Source organism: Sitodiplosis mosellana, unplaced genomic scaffold (genome assembly GCF_009176505.1).
Source record: "Sitodiplosis mosellana isolate CC-2019 unplaced genomic scaffold, AAFC_SMos_1.0 Smas_scaffold_12, whole genome shotgun sequence".
Lineage (NCBI taxonomy): Eukaryota > Metazoa > Arthropoda > Insecta > Diptera > Cecidomyiidae > Sitodiplosis > Sitodiplosis mosellana.
The window spans coordinates 1,796,686-1,812,970 of record NW_022595254.1 but is presented as its reverse complement, the minus strand read 5'-3'; the positions used below and the strand labels follow the sequence as shown (position 1 = coordinate 1,812,970).

Here is a 16,285-nt window from a genome sequence, read left to right as displayed (position 1 = left end):
CAAATGGAGTGTCAAAATACAATTGAATGTGTTGAATTGTTTTTTTTTGTTTTTTTCTGTGTTTTGTTTCTTAGACGATAGTGTCATGACTAAAAATCGCATTTAAAATCGATGAATTTGGTCACTGGGTTCGAGTGTTCGAATCCAAAATTCGCATTTTCATGAAAATCAAACGTTTAAAAATAAATCATTCATCACATTTAAAAAACATTATTTAAAGCTCGAAATTTGTTCGCCGAATTGTGAGTGAAAAATATTTCTATCTTTAAAAAAAAAAAATCTTAATGACAATCGATGAATTTTGTTGTTGTTGTTTCTGTTTGTTATACAAATCATTAATTTCTTTTTCTCTTTATTTCTTTTAAATGCAATTTTACAGTGAATGTACGTGTAATTGTCTATTTACTTTGCTATCTAGTCCCATAATAATGTTTCTAATTCAATAACAACTTTAAAATGATTGCTATTCGAATGAAGAATGGTTATGTCCACGGAATTTTCATCTCATTTTGTAAATACGCAACTGTTTTTTCCCCTTTTCTTTCTCTTTTTCCCTTTCCGTTTTGAAAAATTGTTGTCTGGGTTTCACGACTGCTATTTGAATCAATGTGTAAATAGAAAAATGAGTGTTGAACATCCGTTTGGATGAACACGATTTTAGAAAAGAAAATAGAGAACAAAAAACGCGATGCACCTTAAAAACATAAAGCCATTAGATAAACAAAAGAACGGAGGAAGAAACAAACAAAACACCATTTTGACTAAACATTAATGAAAACTAACAAATTTACCGTTTTGTTTGTTACATTCTTTGAACATTTTACATATTATAGATAGGATTTGATTGATTTTTCATTGTTTTTTCTTCTTCTTTTCGTTTTTCTTTTTTCCTAATAAGGAGTTTAAAAAATAATTTATTTTAACAAAGAATAAGTTAACTGAAGTCTGAAACACACAATTGAACAAAAACAAAACATGAATTAGTAAGGTTTGTGTGTGGTAGGGGATCACAAGAATTTTGATGTGATCGCATCAAGATGAAGAAAGACAGAATGAAAGATCATATCGGACGGACGATTGACTTTCGTTAGCATTTCTCTATTTCTCCATTGAATCTATTATGAGTGCATAAATTGCATTAGTTTCATTCTGTAGCTAGATATTTAGTGCTTTGCGATTCTTTCGAAGTGAATATAGAAGAGACGGTTTTCACAAAGAGGAGTAGCTCAAACGGGAACGTAACATGAATTAATTTGTTCTTCATTTCACAAAAATATATATATATATCATTTCATCTTGACATAAACTTCCATGACATGAACTATATGAAAGGTGTTTCCACTTCTTTTTATGTACATAAACACAGTTTCTACGTTCTTATTTATTTTTGGGTGGTGGCGAAAAAAAATCATCTATCAAATGACTTTGTGTCGTACTGAATGGGCGACAGCCGTTCATAACTCAACCTACCAACAAATACAAAATTGACTTTGAAAATCAAAGTCTCATCGAACACAAAGAAAAAAACAAACAAAAAAACAGTGAACTATCATTTTTTTGCTATTGCAAAGATATGAAATAACGTCATCTTCTGCCTTTTTGCCGCCTCACCTCATTGGTTTCTTTCTTCTTCATTGTTGTTTCTCACATTTCACATTTATCTAGATTATTTTATACATTGATTATGTTCTTCTATAGATTGACTTCTTACAAAGAACTGCTGTTTTTTATGCTTATTTTTACATATTCACTTAATTTCTACAAAAATGACAGCTGAAGACTTTCGATTTCAGGGGGGCGCACACACGTCACATTGTATCTGTGTGTATGTGAGTGTTGTTTTTTTTCTTTGCTAGGGGTCGATTTGTTGTTTGCTGTTGTCTCGAAAGCACATTTATCTATATCTGGTCGGTGTATGAATGCGATGCATAAATGTAGGACATTGCTATTTGATGATCACGAGATAGAATTTGATTCCATTTAAAACATTTAATTCATAATAATTCACAAGAGTCTTGTTTTTTTTTTCATTTAGGTTGGTTTTTCTGTGTTTAACTTCTAGGTGTTTTGTTTACATAATTCGTGTGAGTGTATTATTCTATCGCTTGGACATCAAATTCAAAAACTATACGGAGATTTCATAGTTAACATCATAAACACTAGCACGATCGGGAGTTGGTGTAGTGGTTTTTTGAGTATTCGATTGATTGCCAGCATTATTGTTTATTGCACTTGAGCTGATCATTCCGTTGTTTTTGATCGCACCGCCCGATTTTTGATCAGAAGTCATTGCTTGCATTTCCATGGAGTCGGCCATTTCGAGTGCACGCACAAATGAAATCGGACGCGTTGGTGTTGCTTTTCGTTTGCCTTGCGGTGATGGTTGTGGCTGTGGTGGGAACACGGGGACGCCACCTCTTAACGCCGGATGATAACCACCAGCTGTTGTTGTGATCGGCACCTGCGAAAAAGCCGAAATGAACACAAAACGACATTACTCATTGCTCTGTATGTGATATTGTTTGCGCAAGTGTAATTACAAATTAAACTTCAATTTAAATGTCAAGGTCAAACCATGTCAACAAGATAATTTGTGCAATAGAAAGAGTGAAAGGGAATAGAGAACAGAAACAAAAATGTAAACCGGTTTGGTAATATAACGTACTTGATTAAATCGTTGAGCATTATTGTTGGCAACATTCCCGTGTTGCTGTGTCGGACTAGTCGGATTCGATCGATGACGGCCAACACTGTAATCGTGTTGCATGTTATTTGGTACGTAATGCTGTTGTTGGGTCACCATATGGCCTGGCGGTGGTGGCATTTGTTGAGCGGCTCGCATGTATTCGTGATGCATATTCATGTTGCTGTGTTGTTGTTGCTGCTGCTGCTGCTGCTGTTGTGCTCCGGGAAATTGTGGGCCGACGGTTTGACCGTTATTGTAGCCGGGTGAATTGTCTTTCCACATGTAAACACCATGCTGTGGACTACTCGCTAACTCTCTTATATTATCTACGGTATTATTTGATCGGGCATAAGATAATTCAGCACCTTGTCGCACTAATTCACCTTCACTAAGAAACTTTGTATAGAAAGATAAATTGTTGTAATTCCCGCTTCCAAATGCATTGGATATTGGCAAAAAAACATCAACTTACTCTTCGTTGTGGACTACCATAAACTGATTGATTTTGCACCTGCTGCTGACGATGAACACCGGGAATTTGATTCTCGTGCTGTTGCTGCTGCTGCTTTCCTAACGTATGCGGATACATCATTTGCTGCTGTTGTTGCTGTTGCTGCTGATGAATATTCATCATATTATTAGGCATTTGATTGGAATTGCTTACGCCAATGAAGTCTGGGCGTCGTGGTTGAGTAGGTGTCCCAGGATTTGATCTAAATGGTTCCAATAAAATACCATACACATATTCGATTAATATAAGTGGAATACTTTTGTGAGCGGAACGGAATGGGAAAATTTGCGTGTGAAAAAAATCTACAAAAATGCTAAATCAATGCAATAAACAAATGTATCAAACAATCATAAAATCGATTTTTTTCTGCCATTTAACTCAGTCTCACATATCGACCATTATGCTGTCTCATTGAGACATCTCATGATCAGTGAATTCAATATACAGTTATGAAATTGGATTAACTTTACAGAAAAAAAACGAGAGAGATAGAAAAACAAACAAAAACAAAATAGTCGTTGAGAACTCAGTAAAAAAATCGCATTTACAATGCTAGAGGTTATTTGTTGTTGTTGTTGTTGTTGTTGTTGTTGTTTTTGTACTAAACCTATTTATATATGTATACATATTATGTCAACATGGTGTGATTATATCGAGCAGAAAAATATGCACAAAAATAAATACGTGTCTATGTTTGGTTTTGATTGATCCATGTTCGAGAAACAAAATCATTGTATTTTACATGTATTTGAAATGGGTAATCGCGTATGTGTATGTGTTTGATGTGAAACTTAAAACCCCAGAACGGTTTGATAAACGAAAATGAAACTAGTAGTTATCATAGCCATAGATGTGGAATATAAAAATGATATTTTGAAATTTGATGCTCACAGTAAAACCACACGCCATTCGTCATGTAACGCAATTATCAAAATGAACAGGGAAAATCATGAATATAAAAATGAGCAAACTGATAATAGATTTATTACACTCAATACAATTCACAAAACTATATGCTTATAAAAACAAACGGAATTTGTTGGCCAAAACGAAATGGTGGCATCTATAATGTGCATTGCTCTACTTAAATGCTACTGCGATTCGAAAACTAAATGATAAAATTGAATTGTGAAACCAAAAATCTTACGAACTGAATGCCATTGTGAAATAAAGCTCTTTGTTTATGCATTTTGTGGATAACAAATGAATGAAAAATATAAATTTGCAGATTTGTTGGAGAAAAGCCCACAATTCATAATCTAAAATCAATAAATAACAAGCCAAATTCGGTTGTAATTGAATAACAGAGACAAAAAAAAAACAAGATTCAAAATGACGAACAAAATATAGGCAATAATGAAGCAAAATTATAGTGTATGCATAGAAATTGGAAGAAAGAAATGCGTTCAATTCAAAATGAAAAATTCAAAATGTGAAAAAGATACGCAATCAATTTATCTATTTACCCGATTTATTGTGAGTAAAAATTGGTTTTGATTTGTTTTTTATTCGGTTTTTGGAATTCGTTTCAATTTTTTTTTCGTTTGTTTATTTGGATCGGGAAATTCACATTTATTTCGAATTTGTTTTGCTTTTTTTTCTGGTTTGGCTTGATTCGAAATGGATTCGCTTTTTTGTTCAATGAAGGAGAAAAAAGAATGCACAGTCATGGCGGGAACGTAAATTTTGTGTGTGTTTGTATGTTTCACGGAGATCGCGTTAGAGACGAGTGTGAATTGTAACATTAAGGCCACCTTTTAAAAATTTGAAGATGGTTTAAGTTCGGGAGAGCAGTAACATGAAAAATAAACATTATCAATAGAGTTGGATTATAATCATAAATAAGATAAATAAAATTTCAAGTGGATCGGCTATAAAAAAGACATTTGACAGACGAAAGAAAAAATTAACTCAAAATTGAAAAAAAAAACTTAGTCAGAAAGGGTAAAACTAAAGAGAGTTAAAAATTTTGACAGAGTTTTTTACTAGTTGGAACATGCCGTTCACAAAAACAAACGCTGCTTCTTTTGGGCCGAACCTAGTACATAAATAGCGAACAAACATACCTTCGAACAGGACTAGATAGAGCTATTGGAGTTGCAACACCGAGAGCTTTGATACGCTGTTGCATGGTTGGTGTTGCCGAGGTCATTCGGATAGCTGAACCCTGTTGTTGCATTGCATTCGGTCCGGTCATCATTTGATCGGGTGATAGTGCATCTGGATTGTATCCACGTGATACATCAAGGCCCCTGTTGTTTGTATACGTTATCAAACCACCAAATTCAATCATGCGAACGTATGAGAGAAGCCAAAATAAAAGAGAGAAAATATTGCAGATGGTATTTTTGTTGTTGTTGTGTCGGTTTTCATGATGAAATGCAAATGATATTCAACGGGGGAAAAAAGAAAGCAATTTATACACCCAAAATAAAATCAAAAAAGTTCTATGTACAACAAATTAAAATTCTATTATATACAACAAGTCAGGTTTTGTGTCACAGCATGCAAGTGGTTTTTATTTCGAGAAATAATAACCTAAATAATAATTTGTATAATACTTTTTTTTCTTCTTTTTTTTCTACGCGATTGCACTAAGCGCAAAATAAATTAAAGGGGTATATCAAGCTGGATTGGTATTTTGTTTTTGTTTTCTAATGTTTTCTAAATATTAATAGGGAAGTTTTAAAAACTTTATGAATAAAATAGTTAAAAGCTAGATTAGTTGCAAAACTATCTTTTAAAAAAAAATGTTTCACAAAATAAGCGAATATTTAAAAAAGTTTTGATAAAAAAAAAACTGGGAGAGGAATTTTTCTGAGTTTTGTCTCTTCATACTCTGTATATAACTAAACGTGCAATTTATGTAGTAGATTGGTTTAGCAAAATAATGACCTTTGTCTGGCATGTGGACTATGACGTGCATGATACATTCGAACGTGACGCGGTGATTCGCCTTCGATTGGAGGTAGATAAAAGTTTGAATTATGCCGTTGCAACGGTGGCGTTGGCTCACAATCTTGGCTTTGAGTACCCTGTGGATCCATATCAGTGTCGGAGCATTCACGTCCCGGTGAAAGCTGCAACAAATCAAATGCAAAGCGACGAAAAATGAAAAATTGATTAATGGCAACCGGTGTGCTGGCGTGTTTCTTCAAACGAAACCGAAATACGTATTGGATTTTATCCGAGGTTTAATTACCTTGCTGTAATGAGTTGTTCCGCCCGATCGTTGGCCGTAGCCGTTCCCATGGTCGGTATAGGTTTTCACTTGTGTCGATTGGTCGACTTCATAAATACCTGAATGCTGAACTGCATTATTACCAGTGTGCCTTTGCTCTTCATTTGTAATGGTGCTAATCGTTTGGTTTTCTTTCGTTGAACGGCATGCCGCATACTTCTGCGGTTTCATCAAACTGCGAAAAATAGAAAAACATGTATCGGATTAGCGTATATGCGATTGATTTGGCTTTAAAAAAATGTATGTACGCGCTTCAGCTTTCGCAACACTGACCTTGGATATTGCGGACCGAATTGCGTGTAACAACAATTATGCCAGCATCCTCGTGAGAATGGATTGTAGCCACCTTTGAATTTACCAGTCACTTGTTCGTTTGTTGTTCGCCCCCGCGACACCAACACCATGTGGAAACCAGTTAGACCGAATATTGGAATGGCTAGCACAATTACGATGGCAATTAAAACAATGCTATTTACGACGAAATCGATTACAATTTAGTCAAGGAAAATCATTTCAATGGAAATGTGAAAATAGAAAGAGGATAAAGATTTTATATTTGCTTGGATAATAATTGAATCTATCTCAAAATAGATTTTCCTCCATGTGAAATGTAATTGGAAGAATCACATTTCATTTGGAATTGTTGGTTCATATTTCTGTTGAAAAAGGATACGCTACAATGGACGCTGGTTGAGCTAAATCTTTCTTATGATGTAAAACGTAAAAGAGACAGAGCAAAAAGGTGCTCATCATATGAATGGACAACGATATCAGAAAAAAGAAGAAGAATCTGTAGTTCCGTCGACCGATGCAATTGTTCACCTGTTAAATGGAAAAATGCACATGGTGAAAAAAAAGAGTTGGAAACCATATGAGCAAATAACCCAATCAAATCAAATCCGACTGATTTCTTTGCTGTTAAAGCACTAATTAATTCTTTCACTCGTTCGAATTAATTTGTTAGACATCTAAATCAATCGAGCAATTCATCAGTGAAAATGATTTAATACGCTGGCTGTTATTGATTGAAAGTAAGTGAAAATCTTGTGTATAATTTACCCATGGGCAGTGATGGTCAAAAGTCTGTAAAGAGAAAGAGAAAGAGAAAGAACGAAACAAAAAAACACCGTTAAAAAAGTGAAATGTTTTTTTTTAAATGCATGTTGATACTTTTCAGCGCTTAGTTTTGCATAAATGCAACGCGAATCGAACAACTCTCGATATCTTCACATACCTCAATACAATGATTACACACGGAACAGTGTGAACATCGTGGCGGCCGATAAAATTTACACGTTACACACCACTTCATTCGCACCGTAATGCCGTTGATTTCGGCATTTTTGTACAATGGAAATCGAAATTCGTCTTCTTTATCCTCATCAGGTGGTGCTAAGAAAAATGAAAAAAAAGCCGATTGAGCAAACAAAATCAGTCATTGACTCGTGTGTATCTGAGCGCGAGTGCGCGCGTGCTAATTTAATGGAATTATCATGTTAATTCAGTGTGAATAATGGAAAAAAATCAAATTGACGTAAAACTACGGAAAATAAATATGATTTGCTACTTCTCTACCTTTACCTTTGGGGATAACTCCAGGGTCCATGAACGTGGCCAGCGTGAAATTTGCTATTACAAAAAACGTTATCACGCCTTGATATGCAGGTACCCATGGATGCTTATATATATAATATTGACATCTGTAATGAACAATTAAACGGGTAAAAAATACCGCGTTATTTCAAACCCAAAATTACGGTTTGTTACTGAATCTAAACTAGTTTAACTTTCTAATGACCGGAAATGAAATTAATTTGATGCAATAAATCTTATGATTGCTTCCGACAGTTTTGGTAATTCAAACGAAACCCAACGAAAAATGAAAATGAGCAGCAAACATTGTCGAAAACGGTCGATAGGAAAGCAAACGGCTGCCGTCGATTACACGTTATTGAGTGATCAGTGAAGCAGAAGAAATTTTGTGCCAAATGCTCACGCTTTTTCATGCGCACGTGAGCACGTCCACACCATTTAATTAAGTGAATCAAACATGTTTACAACAACAGAAATGTGTCTAACAAGAATTAGAAGCGAAGTATTTCTCTCTGTCATCCACTCTCTCTTTCTCTCTCCCCCTCTCTCTCTCTCTCTCTCTCTCACGCCCAAAAATGAACTAACTAAACTGGGCGTTGTTCCATTTGATTCAAAAGTAATGCTAGAAAAAAAATCACCTTTTGTTCACTTGATAAGCCAGAAAAACGGCTATTCTTAGTTATATGACCACGAATTAATCGTTTTTGGCGTCATAATATTTCGCTCGTAACATGCTTCAAGCATGAACAAACCAAGTTATCGATGTGAATAAAACTGTTAGAGAGATAAAAATGTGAACTCTAAAGTTCAGTTGAGTCATCGCCACAACCATTGCTTATGCCAATGTCAATACCAATAGAGAGTAAATTGCATTCATAAACTACTGCTATGTATGCTATATCGTGTTGCGTTTACGGTAATGTAAAACCAACGCAGAGATAGAAGGCAAAAAAAGGAAAATATACAGTGAAGAGCAAACTGCGACTCATAAATACACAATCGGTTCATTCATTTGCATCACAAAATGTGTGTATGGAAACGGTTGCATGGTTGCATGCATCGCGATGTGTTTTTGGTGTGTAAATGCAAAAATCACACAAGAATCCTGCAATGCAAATTGCAGAGAGAGAGGAAGAGAGATAACCTAAGTACTGTTGTTACAGCTGCGTTCATTATGTTGGAGCATCTTTCGTTCTCGTACTCTTGCTCTCCATATCTATCTTTCTATCTTTTTAACTCTCTCGCTAAACATCTCGCACACACCATAAAACAAGCAAATAGTGCATGCTTTATGCTCACACGCGCAACACTAGATAGAGTGAAAAAGATATGTAGAAACGATTGAGTGTGTTTTTCCGATGTTTTTGAAAGCATTTTCCATGGAATTTTTTTTCGAATCTTTTTCGCCGTTCTCTTCTTCTCTTTCCCTTCATAAATGAAAAGTGGAAGCGCGCGTGATGCCCTTAGAAACAATTGTCCATTGACCTTTTTTCCCTCGTTTTCTGTGATTAGTTTACTTTTGTTGATTCCATGTCAAGCGTTTGCATTTTCATTTTTTTTCTTCGCAGCTGCTTCGTGAAAGAAGAAAAAAACGCCGTTTCTAACTAAGCACAAGCGAAGGGCTCAAGAGAGAAAAACAATGCAGAACGATGCACTTTGCTTTTGGATGAGATGGAAAATCGTGGCAGGAATGAATATTTAACTCACTCGCATGAGAAGAAGAAGAAGTGGCGAAAAGAAGAACGCACCTACAGTGTAGTAGCTAGCATCAGAGTAGATACGACAACCGACCTATTAAAATTGAAAATGCGCGCCCATGTTACACACGGCGCCTCATGTGTTTTTTTTTTCGTCGTATTTTTAGCTACGTGTGGTTTCACGGTGGCGTTTTGCTTTCATTTTACTCGTGAAATAGAACTGCGGTGATATGGGCAATCGCGCACGCATTCAAATTTTTATAATTAAGGAGTGTATAGATTGGACGTAGCGACGAAAAAATAGCAGAAAAAAAATACACGGTGAATGGGATACGCGGTGTACGCGGAAAGACGACGTTCATTATATTCATTCACAAGCAACCGACGCACGACAAATAGAAGAAGAAAAAACACGTACAGAAATACCGAAGAGAATATGAGAGGCGGCGATGATTTTGAATTGTCGTATTTTTTCTGGTTTTTGCATTACATTTACATAAAAAACATTCATATAGATATTTCAAGTGGCAATACTTCGATTAGACCCACAAGTGAATTTTATAACGGCGCTCTCGTGTGCGAATGATAATCGCTTTGGCCATACAGCGTAGCTCAGCTCAGCTCTTTTGAATGAATGAAATTCATGCGAAAGAGAATAATAACATCGTCAGGTCGAGCTCTTTGTTTGAAATGCACTGCCACTACAAAGTGAAACTGACACACTACATATTTCTCGAATACTGATACTGCTGCTGCTGCAGCAGCAGTGCTGCAGATGCCATCCGTTTGGTCGAGAATTCCTTTGTAACCATGATATCATAGATGACACATTTTACGTTACAAATAATATATGCCTTGTTTGAAATGAAGATGCCATTTGAAATACGAGCCAAAATGAGAATAAGAATGAGAGAAGAAACGAAAACTTTCATTTACGGCTAACGCTTCGAGGAGCGTATTTAAACGGTAAATAAAACGTGATATTTTTCTCTTACGTAAGCACACACGCCTCACTTGTTTTACCGAAATAATGACAATTTTGAATTTTACCACGAAATATTTCCTACGGTTGCAATGGTGTTTGATATGTTTCGTTGATTAAATTCAGAGTCATTGGAAAGGACAAACGTTCTGCAATTAGTTTAGCTCACAGCTACGGGACACTTGTTCTCTTGTTTAAATACCGAGAAGGAGAGAGAGCGAGCGAGCGAGAGATGTCGAATGTAAATATTGAATGAGAACGGAAGACAGCAAGTCTGTGATCCAATAAAAACCATATAACTGACATTTTTATTGGAAAAAAATGAGAATACATTGCGTTTCAGTTTACATTTGGTATGTCATGTGGTTGTCCTGTTATTTTCTTTTCTCTCTCTCTCTCTCTCTCACTCTCTGTTTGTCTCTCCATAGATTTGTTTTACGTGGAATTTCATTACAGTGTGTCATTTATTAGGCAATTATGATTATATCCATTGGGAATGAGTTCTTGGGATTTGTGCTCGAGTGACGAATGGATTTTGATTTGATCTTCTCTCTCTCTCTTTCTCTCGGTTGCATTTTATCGATGTCGAATGTTGATCATTAGGGATTGATTGTGTAATTTGGAGTATAATTTCCATTGAGGCTAGACATAACGCTTTCATATTAGCTATTGCACGATATCGAATATCACCAATGTGATGACATAAAAAAGCATTCGAACCTTGTCCTTAAAAGCGAGACCTAAAAAAGCAAATGTAGATCCACTATCCAATACACATTGTCATTTGAAGGGAATTCAATAACATAATGCGATAATTCGTTTGTGCCATTTGAATAAGTTGCCTTGTGAAGTACTCCAAAGCCGATGTTGGTCGTGATATTCTGCACACCGAAAAAAAAGCGCACATGCAATTATTTTGCCTGTTTATCACTCACTTGAGCGCATTTAGCTTTCTTTTGTTATTGATTAGTTTGGCGGAACGTCTGACACACAGAGCGTAAGTGAGTCGAACCATTTTTTGTTGTTGTGGTTTCGTTCGTACAGATTTAAGCTGTTTGTTGTCGTTGTTTTTTATCGTCTTAAACAATGTCATTTGCAACATATTTTTGTACATTGAATGAACTGGAACGAGCAAAATGTATCAAATTAGTCGCATAATTGTGGGCTCAACAAGCCATTAAAACGGGCGGCTAGCTCACTGAAAACGGTGGCAGAATGAAGAATGAAGAAGGAGGAGAAAAAAACAACACACAACACAATTGACGGCAATCACCAACAATAACATTGGCTGCTGAACATAGCGAAACATATGCAATTGGCTTGACGATGACAACAATTTAGTACAATGAGCTCTTATCCAAGTGATACGCGAACCGAGCGCGACACATTCGCAGCGCAATTTATCAAGTGGATACCTTAAAAATAGTCTTTAGTTTGTCTTCCCCTTTTGTCGCTTGTCTTCGTGTTTCCCATCGAACCACTCAACCAACAACAGTGGCACATCACACATGCTCACAACATTCGCTCGCACACAATATCTAAATAACAATTAAAATACTGATTGACACTTACGGATAATAGAAAAAGGCGACTGTGGTTCCAAGCAGTAAAAGCCATGCAAATGTGGCTGGTATGTACCTCGTTTTCAGGCTACATTTCGGCATTTTGTGTACACAATTTTGTTTCTGTTTGGTTGCTTTGCTCGAAACACTCACTCAAACTCTCTTCCTCTCTCTCTCTCTCTCTCTCTCTATTTTTTCTTTCAAATATTTATTGCAGTTATTTTTAGTTGTATTCTGTTGTCGTATCTCTTTCTTTTTTTTACGATTATAAAACACTAAACTACTGGAATACGTCGAATGCGACGACGTAAATTGTCGATGCGTTTGCAAACGGGTTAAGATGATAATGTTCGGTGTGGTTAAATTCGGTTATTGCAGCGATGAAATTCTCTCTCGCCGTACACACTTTTTCATGTGCTTTCTGCTATTTGGCGAATGTTGTTGTTTATGTTATTGTGATTGTACTGCACACATAGGATTGTGTCGAATGGATCTCGTATTTGATGGGTTTGAATGGTAATAAAAGATGAGCAAAAAATAAAAAGGTAGCACGGACAATGACGGCAACGACATCAACAATAAATTCTCCATGTAACTGGATATTCCTTAAGCGGCGGCAACAGAGCAGTCACAAGCAAGTTGCTTGTTTTTCAGTTCACATAGATCGGTGTATCGCCGATAAATAGAGCTACAAATGCATACTCCTTATGCCACCACACAACACTTGATAGACACACGGCACACACATTGACGATTTGTGACCGCGAACAACACCAGAGACATGTTAATAAACATACGGTTTGCGCGACAGCGTTTGACGAATATAAAATAAACGATGGAAAAAAGAAGAACGAACGAAAAAAAAACACACAGAAGAAAATAAATAGCCAACACACAACAGAGCAACAACCAAAAGAATAAGCCAAAGGCTATTTTCGACGAGCTCTCGATGCTACTTTGTATATTTCGATTTGGTGTGTTTCTCATCCGTCGTAGCACGGGGGTTCAGTCCAGCCACTGCACAATGAATATATATATATTTCTTTTTTCTCTCTCTCTCTCCATGTAATCCGTTTAATTGCACTAATTTCCGAAGATTAGACTTGCTATTTCTATGTGTAAATTGAATGGGTCGATGTTAATTTAAAAAAAAACACAGAATTTGCTTAAAAAATCAAAATTGGATTAATTGCTTAGCGGAGTTGTGTTCATTTTTCCATTTTTGTTTTGTTCGTTCGTTTTCTCACTCACGTTCATCCGTTCGCTCTCTATCTAATTTGCGAAAATAAAAACGAAACGAAAAAAAACAACCGCACACACTTAACTGCTTAAGATTTATTGGCAATTTTACACGAAATATTCACATTTCACAATTCAGTTTTGAGACAGATTGTTCCCGTCTTGATAGCGCATAATTTATGTTGATAGTGACACATATACACAAGACATTTCGCTTCTTATCTTATTCCTTTTTTTTCGATTCACTTGCGGATTGATACTACACCGAAATCGAATTCGATGAACTTCAAAATATGATACTCTTCTTCTTCTAAAATACTAAAAATACATTGATTCCAACAAATTTGTAGTTAAGACAAACAAATACACACGCACCAAATGTCGAAGAAATATTTTTCTCTCTGTAATATGTGTCGACTATGATTCACATTAACAAGCGAGAAGAAGAAAAAAACAGAGTCGTCGACAATTGATTTGATTTGCAACACAAAATCCAGCTTTCGATTTATCTACGAACTTCAGAATTGCACTGCAATTTGATATTTGTTCTTCTGATTTCGTTTCGTCTATGGTTTCTTTTTATTTGTTTCTTTTGGTTCGCTAGAAAATGGAAAATTATGTTCCCGTTCTTTTTCTCCGATTCGATTTTTGGTTTTGTGTGTCTTGCTGTGAGTGAGAAAAAGATGTCTATTTGCGAGACACTCAGCATTCGACAGTATTGCTTTTCTTTCTTTCGTTTCTACTGTGCTCCGTCTCTGTGCTGCTTCTTCTTCTTTGCACAACTATCACTACTTTTGCGCTATCTGGATTTAATTGTCTCGACCTCTGTCGCTGTCCATGTGTGCGTGTGCTGCTTTGCTTGATTGAAGTATGAAGCCTATTCGCTAAACGTCACCTGCGACCGATTATTCAATGAAATTCTTTTTAAATCGTTACAAAACAAATGAACAACCACCGAAATTTACAACCCATCATCCGACAATGCAATCGACATTGATTTATTTCGCAGCAGAAAAATGAAAGAAATTGTGTGAAAATGGTCGTGACAGAAATGCCATGGAAATGAAAAATGTTTGACATGAGCGCGGCGAATTTGTACGGTGTCGCCATCGCACTGTCCGTTTTGGGAACCAATGCTACGTTTGTCGTTCATATTAGCTGCATGTTGTTTGCATCGAATTGGCTGCTGGTTACATTGAACACACAATATTAGCACTCTTCTTGTGTGTGAAACAGTCAAAGTAGCTTACCACCTTTGGATATTTACTAAGGAATTGTTTTGTTCAAAAAAAGTGAAAACTGTTACGAAAGATACGCCGGTCGATTTATTTTGATCGTTGGCCAAATTGAATCGATAATCGGGACCGCGGAAAAAAAATTCGATGGATTTGTTTAGGAATCGACGAAAAAATTATATATTGAATTTGGCGTTTTAGGTCGTGTATATGTTGATATTTATCCGCCATTAAACTGATTTGGTTCAATCGGTTCAGTGATTTACTGAACCTGATTTTTTTTACTGTTTTGCAAGACAAAAAATCGAAATTTGGCAAAAACTTCAATAAAAAAAAATTCTGAGGTGCTAAAATAATTTCGGCGTTAGATTAAAAAAAAAATCCACGAAGCAAAGGGAAAAAAACACTTGAGCGAAAATGTCGCGATCAGTACGTGCGGAAACCAGAAGCCGAGCCAAAGATGATATTAAGAGAGTTATGCAAGCTGTTGACAAAGTCCGGCATTGGTGAGCTGAAAAGAGCCAATTTTGGCTTAGTTCGAATAATTTTGAACGTCAAATAATGGTTTTTGATGTGTTTTTTTTTTCGTTCGTTTTTCAGGGAGAAAAAGTGGGTGACAATCGGAGATACGACAATGAAAATCTACAAATGGGTGCCAATAAACAATAGTGAACAAAAGAAGAAGCATCTCAAAAACACTGGAACCATTCTAACGAATGACAACAAAGAAAACAGCAGCAAATCATCACCTGCACTTGAGTTGAATGGTGGCAGTGGCGGCGGCGGTGGCAGTACGCATGCAACACAAAATTTCGGTCTATCGGCTGATGATTCAAATACATGTTTCTCAATTGTCAGTGATTCACAGGGCGGCACAGAGTTTGTGTCGTCCGGGCCGCCATTTTCAGAGGACTCCAATTCGCAGGGGAGCGATGGTCCAACGCCAGCCAAACGACTGCTCACCAAATAAAACGAAATCATCTCAATCATCGATTCATTACTATTTATTTCTTAATTGTACATTTCAAAGTACCCGCCCGTTTGCGCTAGCGTTATTTTTCAACGCCATCAAGAGGGTGATTGATGGGGATTGATTGAATCGACACAATATTTTCGCAGAAGCTACCATTTACATTTCTATACTCTATAACAACAACAACAACAACAAACAAAAATGAATGAATTAAGCGAAAACTACAAACTACCCTTAATTTATAGTTATTATTTTTTTCTCTTTCGTTTCTCATATAAGCAAGAAATGTATATATAAGAAGATTTTACGAGTAACATTTTAATTTAGTTACTTTCTTTTTGTGCGAATGAGAGAATAGCAATCATTTTTTTTAGAGACAAGCAAACGTAAAAAATAATAAAACAAAAATGCTGATTTCATGCAAAAAGAATTCATTTAATAAATAAATTTTGACTGAAACATCTCTGAACATCGGATCGGGTTTTATTTCTGTAATGCTGCACTGAAAATCTATACGGGTAGAGAACTATTTAAGGAATGTTAAACATGGACGAACGGCATTACAT

At 36.0% G+C, this 16,285-nt stretch overlaps 2 protein-coding genes across 7 annotated transcripts; one reads left to right on the top strand and one right to left on the bottom strand.

Moving 5' to 3' along the window:
• Positions 1 to 269: 269 nt before the first annotated feature.
• Positions 270 to 14,627, bottom strand: LOC129567762 (palmitoyltransferase ZDHHC8). 6 transcript variants are annotated; one of them, XM_055445019.1, is made up of 12 exons: positions 12,283 to 14,627; positions 8,020 to 8,138; positions 7,673 to 7,830; positions 7,498 to 7,521; positions 7,112 to 7,260; positions 6,712 to 6,906; positions 6,400 to 6,613; positions 6,093 to 6,277; positions 5,264 to 5,449; positions 3,159 to 3,399; positions 2,666 to 3,082; positions 270 to 2,461 (listed from the first exon to the last, which is right to left on the bottom strand). In XM_055445019.1, the coding sequence occupies exons 1-12, from the start codon at positions 12,372 to 12,374 to the stop codon at positions 2,126 to 2,128; spliced, it is 2,316 nt and encodes a 771-aa protein (XP_055300994.1). In that variant the 5' UTR covers positions 12,375 to 14,627; the 3' UTR covers positions 270 to 2,125. The 6 variants fall into 6 exon arrangements, 5 of the variants coding, with proteins under 5 accessions (XP_055300994.1, XP_055300993.1, XP_055300995.1 ...); XM_055445018.1 differs by having other exon boundaries at positions 8,014 to 8,138; positions 12,283 to 14,621; XM_055445020.1 differs by lacking the exon at positions 5,264 to 5,449 and having other exon boundaries at positions 8,014 to 8,138; positions 12,283 to 14,621.
• Positions 14,628 to 14,651: 24 nt separating this feature from the next.
• On the top strand, positions 14,652 to 16,188 carry LOC129567768 (B-cell CLL/lymphoma 7 protein family member B). Its single transcript, XM_055445034.1, has 2 exons — positions 14,652 to 15,252; positions 15,347 to 16,188. The coding sequence occupies exons 1-2, from the start codon at positions 15,164 to 15,166 to the stop codon at positions 15,714 to 15,716; spliced, it is 459 nt and encodes a 152-aa protein (XP_055301009.1). The 5' UTR covers positions 14,652 to 15,163; the 3' UTR covers positions 15,717 to 16,188.
• Positions 16,189 to 16,285: the final 97 nt, after the last annotated feature.